The 17,281-nt window shown below is 40.4% G+C and overlaps 1 protein-coding gene across 1 annotated transcript; it reads right to left on the bottom strand.

Moving 5' to 3' along the window:
* Positions 1 to 288: 288 nt before the first annotated feature.
* Positions 289 to 15,200, bottom strand: LOC146961455 (apolipoprotein B-100-like). The gene is made up of 28 exons (XM_085770669.1): positions 15,078 to 15,200; positions 14,963 to 14,992; positions 14,601 to 14,713; positions 14,352 to 14,497; positions 14,117 to 14,264; positions 13,828 to 13,980; positions 13,372 to 13,496; positions 13,172 to 13,257; positions 12,639 to 13,083; positions 12,410 to 12,524; positions 12,179 to 12,325; positions 11,874 to 12,085; positions 11,546 to 11,741; positions 11,272 to 11,451; positions 10,959 to 11,162; positions 10,687 to 10,854; positions 10,384 to 10,589; positions 9,986 to 10,168; positions 9,778 to 9,908; positions 9,456 to 9,666; positions 9,196 to 9,368; positions 8,759 to 8,919; positions 8,567 to 8,676; positions 8,104 to 8,477; positions 1,929 to 7,937; positions 1,735 to 1,846; positions 1,385 to 1,571; positions 289 to 1,304 (listed from the first exon to the last, which is right to left on the bottom strand). Exons 1-28 carry the CDS (start codon positions 15,130 to 15,132, stop codon positions 327 to 329), a joined length of 11,358 nt encoding a protein of 3,785 aa, XP_085626795.1. The 5' UTR covers positions 15,133 to 15,200; the 3' UTR covers positions 289 to 326.
* Positions 15,201 to 17,281: the final 2,081 nt, after the last annotated feature.

Genomic DNA, 17,281 nt, shown 5'->3' with positions numbered 1-17,281 from the left:
AGGTGTTTGGTTGGGTTGCAATCTGGTGATTGCAAAGACCTTATCATATGATTCACATTATAGGAGTGGCTTTTAGGAAAATAAAAGACTGATGCACAACACAACACTATTCAGTAAGTGGTAGATTTTATTTTACACCATCAACAAGCATACAGAAAAATACAGTAATTTGCTGCTGTAAAACTATTACATTCATGCACTATTTTTCAACAAAACAAGTTATTATAATATATATTTTTTGCAATTATTTATCCTTTTCATAAAGTTGAACAACTTCTTCATAAGATAGTCTAGTTCAGCTATTCAGTTTTCTGGTGAAGGTGGACTCAAAAACTGATCTCAAGCTTTGTACCTTTAACTTTTACATAAGACCTGTACTGAGCAGGAGCCTGCTGCAGATAGTCAGTAACAGTGGATCTGAATTCATTCACTTTAAATCTGAAAATATCCAGAATGTAGTTAATTATGTTATTTAAAGACTCAATGTCCACACTTGTTTTTGCATACTCGGTCATTGCTTTAACTAGGCTTATGTATTTATCATAGACAGTCTCCATGCAGAGAGCAAATGGATAGTCCCATGATCTTAGGTGGTGGTCAACAAAGTACTGAGCTTTGTCAACTAATAATTTCAGGGTGTCACCCAGTTTTTCAAGGAGCATGTCAAAATTCTCCAGATGATTCAAAAAATCCACAATGGGATTAGACATAGTATTCATGCTGTTCCTAATCTGGTCTCTTAATTTGGCTATAGCCATGACATCCCCAACAGGCATTGTGACCTGAATTTGACTGACCATGCCAAGCATGAAATTTAAAGTGTATTCTACATTAATGACCAACAGCTGCAAGGCATTCTTAAGCATAGAAGTTATGCTGCTCATTGTATAATTGAGCATCTCAAGGAGAGTGGTCATATGATCAGAGCCAGGCAATCTGACCTGAGTTTCTCTTAGAAATTTAATGGCTGCATCCAAGAAAATTTGTATAGTTTTCTGGTACTGAACAACAGTTTTCCTAAAGAGCGCAGATGTCGGTGTAAGATAACTATCAATGTATTCAATGTCATGGGCCTTCTCAACATAGAAAATTATAATATTCTTGAATTGAGCAGCATGGCTGAACAGTTTATATTTTTCAGCAAAGCTAGACAAACAAGAGGTGATGGCAGGAATTTTTTCGTTTAGTCCTTGGAGCATGATGTTTGGGGCATCCATGTTAATGGACATCTTCAAATTCATTTTATTAGCATCCTTGGCAGAAGCTCTGACAGTGAAAATATCCACATCGTTCCCAGGATCAGACTGTTTGGAAAAACAAAAAATTAGTTATTTCATATTTAATCATTGTAATTGTAAACGCAATGGCAATATCAGATCCTTACAGCATAGCGACCATAAAGCCGGGCGTTCATCTGTGATGGGGTCCTGCCGTGAAGCTGAAGACCCAGGAGGCCAGCAGATGGAACAGAAATTGTTGCACTGATTCCATCCTTGCGGACAGCATAACGCAAGTTCAGATCAGTGAAGGCAGGGCTGGTTATGTCCATATTTAGTGTCAGACGTGAGTCGCTGTAGAGACAAGCAAGAATATGTTACTCATCTGTTGTAAAGATGGCAACTTTACACGGTTAGCAACATGTCTGATCATTGCTAATGTGTTTTTTCTTGAAATGTGAGTAAAGTGTGAGTGATTTGTAGGTAATAGATTACAATGTTTAAAAAAAAGTGTTACCTTAGTGTATGGGAGAGAATGTTCTGAATATCCACAGCCAGATCCTCATGGGTGAAAACCACCTTTCCAGTGAGGCTTAGGCCACCATGTTCAAAGTTAACAGCAATGGAAGCTATTGAAGCACAATGGTGTTAGTTAAATCTGTTAATGATGCTCTTATTTAAAATACAAAACTGTATGCTAGAAAAACTTACAGTCCAGGTCATATTCCAAGAAGACAATGACAGAGGTGGCAGCCGACTTGAAGGTGACTTTGAAAACAGGAATGTTGCCCTCTATTTCTGCTGCGAGGTTTGTGGTGTACAGTGGGTTGACAAACTTGGCATTTGTAGACATCTTTTTCTTGGCAGTTGTAACTTCTGCAACAGTTTTCTCAAAGATAGCAAATTCCCCCAGGCTGCTGGGCTGAGAGATATTGACCTCAATATCAGCCGTCAAAGACGACATTGGTGCGAAGTCAATGGTTACCTTGGTGACGTGTTTCCCATTGGTGTTTAAATTGAACAGGTTTGCTTCATTGTTTCCTGTATAATCCAGTACTGCATACACACGTCTCAGGGAGGCTTCAACAGCAAGATTCTCATTTACATCTATGCCAATGACTTTGCTCGTGCCATGGTTAAGTTTTGCATCAGCAATAATCTTGGAGGTGGAGCGCAGGCCATCATTATTTAAGTACTGATTCATCTCATTATCAAAGACTCCAAAAACTAAATAGTTCTCAAGTACAGTGCCATCAATGTTTGTTCTGGTGGATGACTCCATGGAAATGTACTCAAAGGTTCCCTCTAGCTTCAGACTGTGATCAGCCTCAGCCTTTCCAACAGCCTTGATTATTGGGATATTGAAATCAGTCTTCATCCTCAAGGTGGAGGCAACATTTGCTTTGGTTATGGCATCTGCAACCAAATGTTGATTTGTCTCCAGACTGAGTACAGGCAGGTCAATCTTTGCAATAGTAGCCACAGAGACCGCAGGTTCAAATGCTGAAGTACTCAAAAGAGTGATGGCGCTGTCATGAGTGATTTGAATATGATGATTTTCAAGGGACAGGGAATTGGCCAATTTGATTCCTCTCTTGGTGGTCAGGCTGGTGGTGCCATCGAGTTTGGATTTTAGACTCTCAAACTCAGAGGCTGTGGTAGCCTTCAGACGGAACACAAGATCATCCTCACAATACAGTCCAGCATGGACATTCAAATTGCTAATGGCAGACTTCAAGGACAGCTCTGTGATCAGGTCACTTACAGAGGGAATTTGCATCAGACCCATCATATCAACAAGCGGCGCAGTCAGACTTTTCTGGTAAACAATTTTAGCATCTACATCAACAGTCTGCTCAGTGGAAGTTAAAATGTTTTTCAGCCCAGTTAGGTCATACAGGTTCACCTCACTAATAGCTGGGATACGGAAGTCAATAAATGGAATATCAATCTCAGGAGTGCTGATGGGCCTAGTCAGGAAATCAAGGTCTGCTGCTCCTTCTACAGCAGATAAAAATGCAATCTCCCTCTCATTATTCTCTCCAGTGAAGTTCCAGAACAATTTGTTATGATTAAGACGGGCCAAAGCCACAGTGTTGATATGTTGTTTGTCAGGCATGAAGGTGGCAAAGTAATCATTCTGCAGATCAATTTTAGCTGTAAGAGCAGCATTAAAATTGAACTTGGTGTTTCCTTTATTTTGAAAACTTAACACAGCCTCTCTGGGGCAGATAACAACATCAATCTTGTTGTGTAAGACTCCATTGATAGTACCGATTAGATCTGAGTTGTGGGTTGCCTTCAACTCAAGCCTCATGTCATTCAGATTGGCATTTACTGACCCCACTAAAAGGCTGTTTTTGATTGTGAGGCCTTCTGCCTCAGAACGCACATCAAATTTCAAATGGTTGAAAATGACAGAGTCAGCACTCAGGGTCTGTCTAATCTTCAAAAGGAATGAATCTGTGTTACCATTGAAGTTCATCTTGAATGTTCTTGGATTCAGTGTGACTTCCAGATCACTTTTGTGGGTAATTTCATGTGTGTTGAACATGGTTGTACCCTGGTTTCCAACAGTTATTGTGATAGATGTACCTTCCTGACGGGCCACACATTTTTGTGTCATGGATGTCTGACTGGTGAGATCAATCATGGGTAGGTTGAACAAATGTTCATAGGAAGTGTCAAAAGTTGTCGATAAACCGCCCTTTGTTGCAAGATTAACTTCATTTAAAAACTCAGCATTGTAAAGTGCTGTGTTTGCCTTCATTGTGGTCTTGGCTGAGACTTGGGCTGAGTCTGAAAATGTAGCAGATGCATTGTGGTCCACTGTGAGAAAATTATGAGTGAACTTAATGGTCTCAAATGCAACCAGATGATAGTCCATGGGAACAGCAATACGAGCAGTGGAATCCAGGTTGAAGTTAAGGTTTTGATATTTGAGTGATGTCCCTTGGGAAGTCAGAAAAGCTGTCATTTGTGGAGTCTCATCTGTGTCAAGAGAGGTTTGGACCTCAGCAGCATTCCTGATGGAGTTGATGGGCGTGTTCACTTTTATCTCACAGCTGAGTTTACCAAAGGCTGGAATCCTGATCTCACTAGGAATGACTTGCAGTTTTTGTGTTGGCAGTTCGAAAGTCTTAACAAGTTTCTCCTCTGGAAATTGGGGCAGAGTGGGAAAGGAGAGCTCACTTACAGTAATCACAGGAAGGGAAAATTCAGGTACGGAAGGAAAGTATTTCATACTCAGGTCTCCAAACAAAGCAGCTATATCAAATATCTCCATCTCAAAGTTGAGAATGAAATCAATCAAGTCAATGATTCTCTGCTTCATGTCATCAGTTGAGATGGTTGTAGCTTCCACTGTATAGAAGCCCAAGACAGTGAATTCAGGGATGTCCATCTGTGTTGGTATTTCAAACTGTTCAAACTTATCCAAGCTGAACGTCATGGGAGGCACAGCAAGATCACTGAAAGGGATGATGAAGGATGGAATGGTCAACTGAACCATTTTCAGCTCAGCAATGAGCCCAGAAATGATCTGCTTAATCTCGCTGGTGAATTTTTGCTCAGGTGCCATCTTCGTTAAGATGTCAGACATAATGGAGAACATATTAGTGATGAAGGACATGACACTAATGGAGTACTGTTTCACTAATGCCACATAAAACTCAATCAAAAATTTGAGATCCATATCTGTGATTTCCTCTTTTATAAATTCAACAGATCTCTTAAGGTTATCCAGCACAACCTCATCAAAGATGTCCTGTACAAATGATACAATTTCTGCAATTCTAATTTCTCTCAGGTTTTCCATTTGGTCTCTTATGGAGGATAAGACAAGATTGACAAAGTCTCCTATTGCCTCAAGTTTCTGTGGGATTTCAAGGGTCCTGATCAGCTCATTCAGGTAAGATGTGTACTTAATAATAATTTGATTGGCATAGTCCACAAAGTCATTGTATTTCAGTGAGTACACTGTTTCAGTGTACGTATTCAGCTGCTGAATGATATGCTTGACCTCAGTTGATTTCAAGTAGTTGATAGCTCCCTGGAAAAACTGCATGAATTTGGCTGGTATATCTGTGTCTTTTATCATCTTGATCACAGCAGTAACACTTTCCTCAAATCTGAACTGCTTGATGAGCTCCACAGCCTTTTCCAGGACAGCTTGTATCTTTTTCTCAGCCTCAAACTTCACAATCATCTCTCTTATTTTGGTATAGAATTTGTTGAGTTTACCTAGGATGTCAAAGTCCTGTATAGTTTTCCTGATATAATCTGCTATATCACTGAGAATCTCTGTAGGAATTTTACTAGCTAATTCGTCAAAAAGAGGAGTGAAGTTGATAGATAGGATGTACCTCTTCAGCTCAGCAGCAAATGTTTGCATGTCAAATGTCTCAATTATCTGTTTCATATTTCCCACGAATGTCTGTACTTTTGTCTTGATTTCATACTTGGCATCAATGTCGCACAGGAATGCAAAGCTGCTGCCTTTCATTTTTTCAAAGTCAATCAACTGGACCATCTCTCTCATGGTGTCAATTAAGTATATAACCATAGCCTTAATGTCATATTCCTCATTAATGGCATTCAGCAGTAGCTGGATATTCTGAATGAAGGATTCAGGGAGGGTGCTGCTATAAATAATCTCCCTCATTTTACCAGCACACTGTTGGATGTAAATACAGAGATCAGCCAGCAATTTTCCAACAGAAATCTCCAGGTTTTTCAAAGAGGCCTCGACATCTGTCATGGAGATGGCATATTCTTGGATAAAATCATTGAAAAACTGCTTCAGTTGGTTTATCTTGGCTTCTGTATTAATTTGAGAAATAAAGTCACTTGTGTGCTGAAGAAGAGTCTCAAGTTTAACTGTTATCTGCTCGTTGTTGATGTAGTCTTCCAGTGCCTCTGCAAAATGCACAACAAAGCCCTTGATGCTATCCAAAAAGGCAGGCAAGTCTTTAATTAGGGGGATCTGAATTATATGACTGTCTGTGTTCTTGTCATACTTAAGGAAGCCAGAGATAGTGAATTCCTGCTCATCTGATGCTGAATATGATTCTAAGTATTTGGGATCTGATTTAGTGAGGATAGTGCCAGAAAACGCAATCCCAGTACTCTCAGCATTATTGTAAATACTCATGTCCTGATTGAAGGTACTAAATGTATCATAATCTATTAGAGATTTAATTGTAGAGCTAATCTTCTGCTCTTGGAGTAAAAGAAGAGTGTCCACCTTGTTGTGAAATCTCGTCCGGTAAGGACCATCTTGGGTAGATGTTCTGAATTCATTTGAGCTAACAAAAGCTAAGGGTTGTGCTTTAAGGAGAAACTTGTCATATACTTCGATGAGTTCCATGACATCACCATTGAAGATGGCATCAAGATTGAAATCAAAAGGAACAATGCTGCAGCGGATTGTGTGATCAAAGCGCACTTTCTGTGAGTTGAAACGGCTGTCGGTGGTAATTTTGGCAGCAAGACCAATGACTTCAAGCTCAGTATTGTGGTTCATGTGAGTTCCAAAGAGTTTTCCAGTGGTGCTGCACTTTGCATTAGCAGTCATATCGACATAAATGAGCTGGTAGGTGTGTTTGATCTCTTCCTCACCATAGATGGCTTTCAGGCTTCCTGTCAAGTCCATCTTGTAAAGCTCTGCCTGCAGCGTAGCCTCATTAATGAAGTTGGCAGCCAGAAGTTTCAAGTTGTTATTAACATTTGCAGAAGCAGTGTAAGGTTTCAGGTCCAAACTGATGTCATGAGTATATGTAACATACTCACTTGCTGTGGCTTCAGCCTTTGAATTAAAGTCAAGGCCAGAGAGAGTAATGGTAAGGGTGTTAGCATTGTCCAACTTGTTGTCATGCATTGCTGCCTTATTGGTAATAGATAAGGTGGCCCCTGAAGTGTCAAGCCCAGCATTGAAAGTATTTTCTAGGGACAGTGGGCTCTGCAGGGTGGTTGTTCCACTTGTGGTCAACCCATCCTTGTTCATTCTCAGAGTAGCCTTGTGATTAGCCTCATTGTCAAGAAGCTTCATGGAGGCATCACTGTTTACAGCCAGACCACTGGCATCAAGAGAGGCAGTCAGCAGAGAGTAAACACGGTTTTCAGAGTGGTCTGCGTTTGTCTCCATCCTCATGACAAGTTCACCAGCACCAGCAGAGGCTTCAGCCTGGTTGCGAATCTTCATGCCAAGAGCAAGGGCATTTGCATCACATTTTAGTAACAGTTTGCTGTCTTTGAAGTGAAGTTCAACAACGTGTGTCAAGACATCTTCAAAGGCAATGGTGTTGGACACAAGTGAGAATTCACCATTGGCAAGGGATGCTGCAATTGTGTTCTGGCCTCTAACAATTGTGGAGTCAAACTTAACATTAGAGTCAATCTTTGCCTCTGGCCTGAGTGGGAAGATGGTAAATGACTGTTTTGAAACCGTCTTGCCATACATGGGTCCAGCCTTGAACATTCCCTCAAGATTGTTATCACCAGAGATTTCTTGAGTATTTATTCCAGCCGTACCTGTGTGCTCCATGGCAACGTTGATGCCAAATGGACTTGTGGCTTCAATCTTGCTGTTTGATTTCAAATTGATTTTGTTGGTGATGGTTACCTCCTCGATGATACTAACACTGCCCTCAATAAATTTATGAACCAAAGAGCTCTTCAAATGGGCCTTGATGTAATCTGTGATGGACAGCATTCCTGAACCTGAATAAAACAAGTAGAATAAAAAAGAAGAACAGTGATGAATAGTGCAACTAATATCACAGGAATGAATAACAGAATTTTAACTGTGATTCAAAGAAAACCTGTAGGTGTAACCTTTAGTGTTTGGATTGGTGATACAAGAAATTCATTAATCATTCTGAAATACCTTCCATCTTCATTGATAGGATGTCAAGTGGAGAGGTCCCTTTCACATCAAACTTAGCAGAGTAGCTTGGAGTTTCCACAACATCTTTGCCAGCAACCATCGAGGCCTCCAGGTCATATATGTTACTGCTCATCTGAGTTGAAATTTCAGCTTTGCCAAAAAGAGGAACAGACAGAGTAAGGCTCTCAGGGACAACAAGGTCTGGGATAGGAATCTCCATAGAGACGATCTCCAGTCCAAACTGGGGCAGAGACACGCTAGGTGTTGTCAAAGCTGGTGGGAAGTTTAACTCCTCTGTTGACTTTCCTCCAAGAGGGAGAGGGATAGCAATGGTGAAGCGCTCATTGTTGAAGTAGTAAACAGCTTTGGCCTCACTGTTAAAAAGTCAAAACTAAAATGCATTAATGCTTTGGGAAAACACTCATATAGTTTAAATGTTTATTATGGATTTTGTCACACTTACGTATTCAAGAACAGTCTCTCTGGCAAGGAAGTCTCAGGCATATCAGGTACTCTGAAGTTCTGAATGTATGGGAAATCAGTGCCATATTCTTCCATGTAGTTGTTTGCTGCCTACAAGAAGACAAGCATGTGTTTTAATCAGGCTTCATTTAACAAACTAAATCTGAACTGTTAGAAAGTCCAAAACTGATACCTTCACAAATTTGTTGAAGATGTGACGGACTTTCATGTCAGCCTCCCCAACCTGCATGTCAAGAAGTTCATTGCCATATTTCTGGAATACTTCAGTGTTTGGCAGGATTGTGGTCTCGGTGTTTACATCAGACTTGAGCTCAACCTCAATCTTGTCAGAATCTACAACAGGAGACATCATATTTACTTATGTACTCTAAACACAATGAAAGGTTTCTTTTTTCAAGTGAAATAGAACATCAGGCTAATTATTCTCTCTTTAATTGCTCACTCAAATGTCACACAGTACCAGCCACGTGTGATTTTGGACGATATATACTCATAGTTTCTTATCAAGTTATCATTTGAGATGTGACTCGGATTTGTATCTGTCTAAGAAGTGACAGCAATTAATTCAATTGTCATGTACAATTCTGAAAAAAAGATCAAACATTTTACCATATTTCATTGCAATTTTCTGCTCAGAGGTTGCGTCCATGAACTTGATTTCACTCTTCAGCTCCATTTCCAATTCTTCATCACGCTTCATGTTAGCTGTGACAGTGGCATCAGCATTGATTGATGGGACAAGAAGCTGGACTTGGAGCATACCCTCTCGCATGGCCTTCAGACTAAAAGATACACATCAAGTTAGTGTTATCTCAGTGATGAGGGTGACATTAATGCCATTTCACAAGAATTAATGGTTGATTTCTTACTTAGCACGGCCAACCAGGGAGAGCTGAGGGATGTTCTTGTTTATAAAGTCCAGAGAGATGGAGTGGGTTCCTTTGCCCTTGGTGTTTCCATCGACAACACCCAGTCTGAGGCCAGCCTCCACATCATAGTCAGGGATCTCGATGTCAGCTGTGATGACATTCTTCCTTCTGTTATATTTCATGATTGCCCTGGCTTCAGTGGGGTCAGCACCTGTTATTGACCAACCAAAAGATTCAGCTTAAACAACTCCACTGAAATGGTTTGTTTCCAATTTGTGGTTTCCAATAAAATCCAGACAGATTTTTCATCATTGTACAATACCTTCAGCCCTCAAAGTGAACTTCACAGAATCAACCTTGTGCCTGCCCTCTTCTCCCTCCCTGAGTAGCTCATAGGCAACAGTGGCTGTGTACTCAGTGACTTCACCGGTAGGATGGAGCTCTACAGCAAATCTAATAATATAATATTCTTGGTCAAATTAGTTCATCTGGGACTGTTATTTGTCTGTGGTTTAGAAATTCACACTCACTTGCTGTCTCCAGTGAAGGGAAAGTAGGGAGCTGTCTCTTGAGAGAAAGCATCAGTGTACTGCAGGGCTGTACAATATTTCATTCCAGCGAAGACAGGAGTGCACTCATTGACATCAACTTTGTCCATCACGAAAGGGGGAATGGTCCTCATCTCTGATCCAGTTACTGCCACCAAAGTGTTTCTAAATTTTGAACATAACAAAGTTAAAATGTGACTTTGATCTCTTTCATCTAAATGTGGAAAGGTTAATCACACAGATAAAAACTAACTGTTTCCTTGTCAAATAACATTGCCTACTTTGCATATTATGTCAGCTTATTCAACAGCTGCATTACAACCAGATGTCCAATCAACCCCCTGCTTTCATGAAATCAGAAAATTCTAGTTAATACTTACGTCATTCTGATGAGCTTTGTAGGCCTCGTTGGTGCAGGGATGGTCAGCTTCAAATTGTCACGTTCCATGGAGATCTTGGCATTGAGCCCACTCTCATGGAAAATGTTGGTGTGCATCTCCAGTCCAGAATTTACATATTCAGGGATGTGGGAACCAATTTGAGTTACAAACTCAATGCCAGCAGAGGGCATGAAGGTAACGTCACTCTGTTTAGAAACAATGGAGAAATGTGAATAGTTGTGTTGATGCTGTGAAATAGAAAAATGTACTGTATGGTATTTCAACACATCCATGTATAATTACCATGTCATGAGCAAACTTGAGTCCACCTTTGATACCAGGGGTGAAAGTACCAGACAGTGCAATCCTCAGAGGGACACCAGTTACGGTAGGCAGGAAGAATTCATTATCCATGAAGATGTAGTGAGCAAAGATTGTGTTGTCAGTATTAGTCATCAAGGCCTTCATTAGCTGTGGCAGAAAACAACACAAATACACAGATGTAACTCAAGATTATAAACAAGAAATTACTAAATCATTTAAAATTTGTAAAGAAAACAAATGGATTTACTTACATCAGTGGGAAACATCTTGAACATTCTGTCAATCATGGTGCCAGCTGAAAGGGCCATCTCCGCCATTTCATTGGTCCTCAAATACCCCAGCTCATTTCCCAGAAGTCTCAGATAAATCATCGTCTCAGGAGACTGTGCAGCATTCAATTCCCTCACCAGTTTGTTGACGTTGTGTCCAATCTGCCTCATCAGGTTCTGGGATGCCTTTACATATTGATGCCCATACATTATTATTGAATTCATTCATGTTTCATTAAACATCCTGTCACATAATTCCAAATTATATATAATGTATATGCATTTCTCTGAGTACCTGTCTCTTCATCCTGTCCTTCTTCATAGCAGGCATGATATTCTGCAGGATCTCATTGACTTTAAGTGGCATGTTATCAGAGACAAAGTACATTGTCTTTAGGGCAGTGTTAGGGAAGAAGCCATTCTCTCCAAACAGGGCCTCAACAGTTGGTTCAAATCCTTTTCCCTCCATACCAATCTGTAAAGGATAGAATTTTCAATGGTCACAATTTCTATAAAAGCTATCTCAAAGCACAATTTGGATCGAATATATAGGCTATCTGAACATTTACCTCCATCATGTCAATTTCATAGCCAAATGCTTTCAGAGTCATTTCAAGCATGAGTTCCTTGGGCAGATAGCTGGTACCCTCAAAGATCATGTTGCCCTCTACAGATCCAACCTTGTAGTTGCGTGAAAACTTGGTGGGGTCCATGACTGACCCAATCTCATTCCCCTGCAGAGCATCATTGATCCTCTGTCTCAAACTGGGAAATAAGGAAAAATAGTACAGTAAAAACAAATGGTGCTCAAATGAGATTACCGAGTAAGCGCATTAGGTGAAACAACAAATTAAAACAATATTGCTGTAGAATAAGCTATATAATCTGTTTGCTTACTCTTTGGTCTCAGGCTCCTTTGAGGATAAAATGTTGGTAATGTGAGAGATGACAAAGCTCTTGACTTGTTCGTCCTGCTCACTGATCAAGGCATCAGCCAGCTGAGCCAGTTCACGTGGCTGGGGGTCCTTCATAAGTACCAGATAGGCAGCAATACGCTTTTGCATGGGGCTGGTGGTGTCCAAAAGCGCTTGCATGAGAACATCTCTGCTCTGTGATCAAACAAGATCAATAAAATCAGTATCAGTAACTTAAGACATAATGACTCAAATAAGATATCAAACCAATGAAACAGTCTGACTTGCCTCTTCAGGAACTGTGATCAGCCTGTACACTTGGATGGCAGCCTGCTGTACTTCCTGGGAAGCTGCAGGTTGGTTGACACACTGCATCACAGCAGATCTGAGTGCAGGACTAGCAGATACCACAGCTGGAGCCATATTTCCAATGACCTATAATGTCAAAGAGCGCTTAAATAGTGTACTTATTTGTGTCAGGAGCTATTTGATGTTTTATCAGTAGGGAAATATACCCACTCTCAATGCCATGAAGGTGCTTTCCTTGTCGCCAGAACAATCACCCAATTTAGCAGCCATGAATGCAGCCACAGAATGAATCTCAGGGATCACCTTTCCTTCAGCTTTGTAAAACCTGTAGAAGATAAAATTAGGAAAACAATCAAAGCATGTGTGCATATGTGACTTTCCACAAAACACCAATAAAATTCAATTTTATGTTGAATGAAGTGTGGTTAATTTCACTCACCTCTTAACAACATTGCTCAGGGCATACATGATGGGCTTGCTGGACTTATATTTGGCCATCTCAAGCATGTCATTTATGAGGAGGGCAGAGGGATTAGACATGAGCCCCAAAGCAAAAACAGCAGCATCAACCTCAAGTAAAGGTCTATCTGTGGTTCTGAGGATCTGCATGATGGCACTGCTGCACTCAGGGGTTCCACACTGGGCCAGAACCTGGTAGGTCAGAGCAGGGGACGCAGCAATAGCCTCAGGAATGGCAGGACTCAGGGTCTCAGCCTTCATTCCACGGACCATGGTGACGAGCTTGTGGAAGAGGTGAGCCCTCCTCTCTCCCTCAGTTTCGGGAAGATTGGCCAGTTCCCTCAGGAGGTTCAGAGCTGCATCTGCATCCTGGACAACACTTTTGTCCTCAACAGTCTCCATGTGAAGACCCATAACAGTGTTACCTATATGACACACAAGAAAACAATGGGAACATCCAGTTGGTTTTTGAATAATTAGCTAAGAGAAATAACAGAATGGAGGAAGACTTACTGTGGTCAAAAATTCTGTCATTGTGAGGAGAGACCTGAACCAGAGTCAGTTTTTGCTTTCCAACATTGGTAACTCCATATGTTCCTCTGTGAAAAGGCGACACAAGGTTAGTACTGTAGAAACCTTACGTAATCCATATTGGACCATTGCATATTAGAGCATAATAGAGCATTTTATGGAGTACACCAGGACAGACTTACTTGTGTGAGAAGGGAATGAGGATGTGGTTCTCAGTGCAGGACCCAGAGGTCATGTGTTTCTTCTCATTGTCAAACTTGTAGTTGCAGGTCTGAGAGCTTCTGACCAGCTGAGCAAGAGGGTAGTGCTGAAAAACAAAGAATCCAGCTAACCTCCAAGACTCTTGTCTAGTGATTTTGACAACCTTTTCTAAGGATGCTGTGGTTTGTTTTGTTACTACACTGCAAAGAGATTACATAGCTGATTAGTACAGTGCTGTAAATACCACTGCCAAAGAGGTTGTTTTACAGTAACTTAAAGAGATGGTTCTATCACATCAATATTTGGCTTTGGTGGAAGCACAAGGCCTACTGCGTCTCATTCTAGATTTTGTTGGATTTTGAGCTGGAAGTTGGAAGATCACTTTGTTAGGGTAAATGTCACCTGTCAAAATTAGACCCTGCCATTGGAGTTCTTACCATGCCAGAGATAAGCGCCAAGGGGCTGGTGTGATCTCTCACTGGGACAAATTTGTCACACCTGGACAGATCCCTCGTAAGGCTTATGTCAGTTGCAGTATCGCCTCTAATGTTCATGAAGTTATCGGTCCTGCACATGCCGTGGATAGTTGGCTATAATGAGTGTGAACAAAGATAGATAACATGTCATTGAATGTGTTTTCTTTTCTCTTTTAAATGAGGAACTGTGAAATGTTTTAAATACAAAAATGTTAGGTCTCCATTTTAGGCTTATAAGTAAAATACTTACCATATTCTTGTTTTTATCTTTTTCCTCCAAAGGTACAGCCAGGGCAGAGATGATACCCCTCTTGATGTTTAGGATGCTTGTTGTCTCACCATCCTCAGGATAAAGTTTCACATTGTACACACCATCAACCACAACCTTCAGAGGAAACCTGAAGGACAATGTGAGAATTTTGACATTAGGTTTTTCAGCAAATGTATTTGGTTGGTTGACCTTGAGCACTGTTGATCAAATGTACCTCTCCATTTCAGCAGCAAAGATGTCGGAGCTGGCAGCAGGCCTGAACACAGGGTTGCCCTCTGTGTCCACGTCCACCACTTCACTCAGCCTGCAGCTAGTGGTGCGGATGATGAAACTACATGTCTGAGGTACTTCAATTTCAACCTGTTTAAAAATATTATTTTAGTCCTTCCCCACAGGAAACAATGTATATAAGAGAAAGTAGATAAGTTAAGAACTTTAGCTTTTATATCATAGTCATATGTACCTTGCAAGTGGCTTTAGGTCCATTACCGAGATGGGAAGCACCTTTGATAGCATTTAAGGACTCAGCTTCGTACAAGTATTCATACTTGTGGTAGGGTCTGTACCTTTGGTTTACTTTTAGAGAAGATATTGATTTGGAATTAGTTGTGTTACAAAACAACACATTGCAATAACAATTTAACTGCAATAAAGCTACCAAAGAAGTATGAATCACAGTTTGGGGTAAACATAATATACTGTATGTGTTTTATATGTGTGCTAGCACCAAAGTGCAATGTACTAAAGATTCTGTCAGTTCCTTTGACAGTTTCAATGGAAATATACTTCACATATATAAATTAGACGACAACATACTGAACTTACAGAGGCAGGACGCATGCACCTCTTGGGTGTCTGTAAAATAAGTCACATGTAAATTAGATTGATAACTTTTTTGAAAGCAACAAGATGGAAATAATGAATGGAAATAAATACTTACAACTCAAGGTAAGTGTAACAAGAAACAGGGAAAGGCATAACGCTGAGTCTCCCATGATGGGCTCTGCAACTCTCTCTGTTGAGCACCTTTGGTGAGTCCTCAGATGAGACTGCTCCACAAACTCTACATAGGGCTTTTATACCAAAGGTGTTCCACTTGAAGAGGACGTTGGAAGTACATGCAGTATTGGTGGGACTCCAAAGTCCAGTCTATTTGTGTGTGTGGAAGGACAAAGGCAAACAGTTTCATAAAGCTTTCCACAGAAATGTAAAGCCAAATAATCAGTGTTCTTGAATACAATCAGTCCTAAAATTATCCATCTGCTTAAGTCAAAAGTGCACTTGTACAACCATATCTCCTTTAACTAAGTCATGCACAGACATTAATTTTCTATCACTCATGTGAGATACTTTATAATTCAAAATTATGACTGTTGTAAAGAGTTTGAGTGTTAAATCAACAGATAAATGATAAAAACCCGATTCCCAACAGTTTTCGTTGGTATATGAGGTGCATAAGTTTAAGAAGCACCCATTACATAATCCATACTGTTAAAATGCTAATATAGGAGCAGAATTCAGAAACTTGGGTTGTGCACTCTAGCTATTGATAAGGAGTTGTAACACTGGACCTTAACAGGTCGTTATCAAGCATCTTGTCAAAGGGGCATTGGACTACAGTCTCTGTTCGCTGTGTAGACAACCTCTTGCACACATGAATTTATCTTTTACATTCTCCGAACTGATTATGTCCTTTGGATAAAATGGCATTATAACAGACTTAAGGCCATTAAAAAGGTAAACTCATCTTGAAGCATGTCTTCTACCACACACATGCACACACAGACATACACAGGATGTCATGGCAGAGCAGTCAAATAAAACAAATATTACCCAAGTTTGCATGAACTGTGCTCATATAGATCTGTGAACACAACCTAAAGTAAACAGTGAAAACTTCATCAGCAACCCGTTCAACCCTGCAGAAACATGAACATGCTGAGTGAGAACCAGCTAATAATAATAATCCACCATTTAAAGTTTTGAAAAATCTCTCTCATGGACAAATTGTGACCTACACATTCACCATGCTATTCCAGACATTTGAAATCATTCTGCCCAGCAGCCTTGTCTGGAATGTAGTTCCGGCTATACATTTGCCTTGAAAAACAACCCCTTCTTGTAATGTTACATATTTTTTTTATAGTGTGGTGAATGTGCAGGTCACAACTTGTCCACGAGAGCGTTTTGGAGTTGTTGGATGTGTATTTGATGAGTTTTGAGGGACAGGGGACCTGTACCGTCCACCTCCATTGTGTTCGTTGAACAGCTTGCGTCTCTGCCCCGCAGGTCTCAAAACAACATGCACCGATAATTAAAGGTAATGAACCTACCGCTATGACTATAGAGAGGGTGAAAATCGTTGTCAGCTTTCTTTGATCTGTATGGTGTTGTTTGGTTTGGAGGTGTCCATTACATATGCAATATGACCCTATTCATATTTCTCTTATTTATCTGATTGTATTTAATATGAAGTTGGTAATGCTTTGCCATAATATAATGAAATGCACTTGAGAAGATTTTATTCCACTTACCATCGTATCATATTTGTTTCAGTTGAGTGCTCTGCCGTGACGTCCCGTGTGTTTGTGTGTGCAGCGCTGTCACACACACACAATACTGTAGATGAGCCAACAGATGAGATGCTGCAACTAGCACGAACAGAGTGGCACCACTGTCTGTCATCATCAGGTACTAAATCCAAAATGCTGCCTCACACAGACCGAGACAATGTTGTGGGCCTCCACTGTCTTCTCCACTGGAGCTGCGTGCCTTTGCAAATCATGTAATGGAATGTAATGTAAATGTATAATTTCTCAGTTTAAACCACTATATTGCACCAAATAATTCAATTATCTCGATTTTCTACCCTCTACCCTGAAAGAACATTTACACTTACGGTAAATTCAGATACTGTGTACAGTGCTGGGACTAGATGATATCAGTCTTCCAGCAAGACAATATTAATTCAAATTCAAGAGCAGAGCTATTGCCTGGAAAGAGAGACAGCAGTTCTTACACTAAAATCATACCTGTTGATACAATTTAGTTTAACATCATGTACATGTAATTAAAACAAAATTAACTTTTTGTATGAAAACGCCTGGCTAGTGTTTCAGGTTATCACAGTTCCCTTGAGTGCAT

The sequence above is a fragment of the Trachurus japonicus genome, chromosome 24, assembly GCF_045865225.1.
Source record: "Trachurus japonicus isolate A0001 chromosome 24, Traja_1.0".
Classification (NCBI taxonomy): domain Eukaryota; kingdom Metazoa; phylum Chordata; class Actinopteri; order Carangiformes; family Carangidae; genus Trachurus; species Trachurus japonicus.
The sequence above is the reverse complement of the archived record's forward strand: the minus strand, read 5'-3'. Positions and strand labels throughout refer to the sequence as shown.

Bases quoted from the DNA above. Each gene is read 5' to 3' on its own strand.
- LOC146961455 (XM_085770669.1), bottom strand. From the start codon at position 15,132: ATGGGAGACTCAGCGTTATGCCTTTCCCTGTTTCTTGTTACACTTACC. The intron at 14,993-15,077 runs GTAAGTATTTAT...CTTATTTTACAG, and splicing joins TGTTACACTTACCTTGAGTT to ACACCCAAGAGGTGCATGCG. The intron at 1,847-1,928 runs GTAAGTTTTTCT...GTGCTTCAATAG, and splicing joins CTTGGAATATGACCTGGACT to CTTCCATTGCTGTTAACTTT.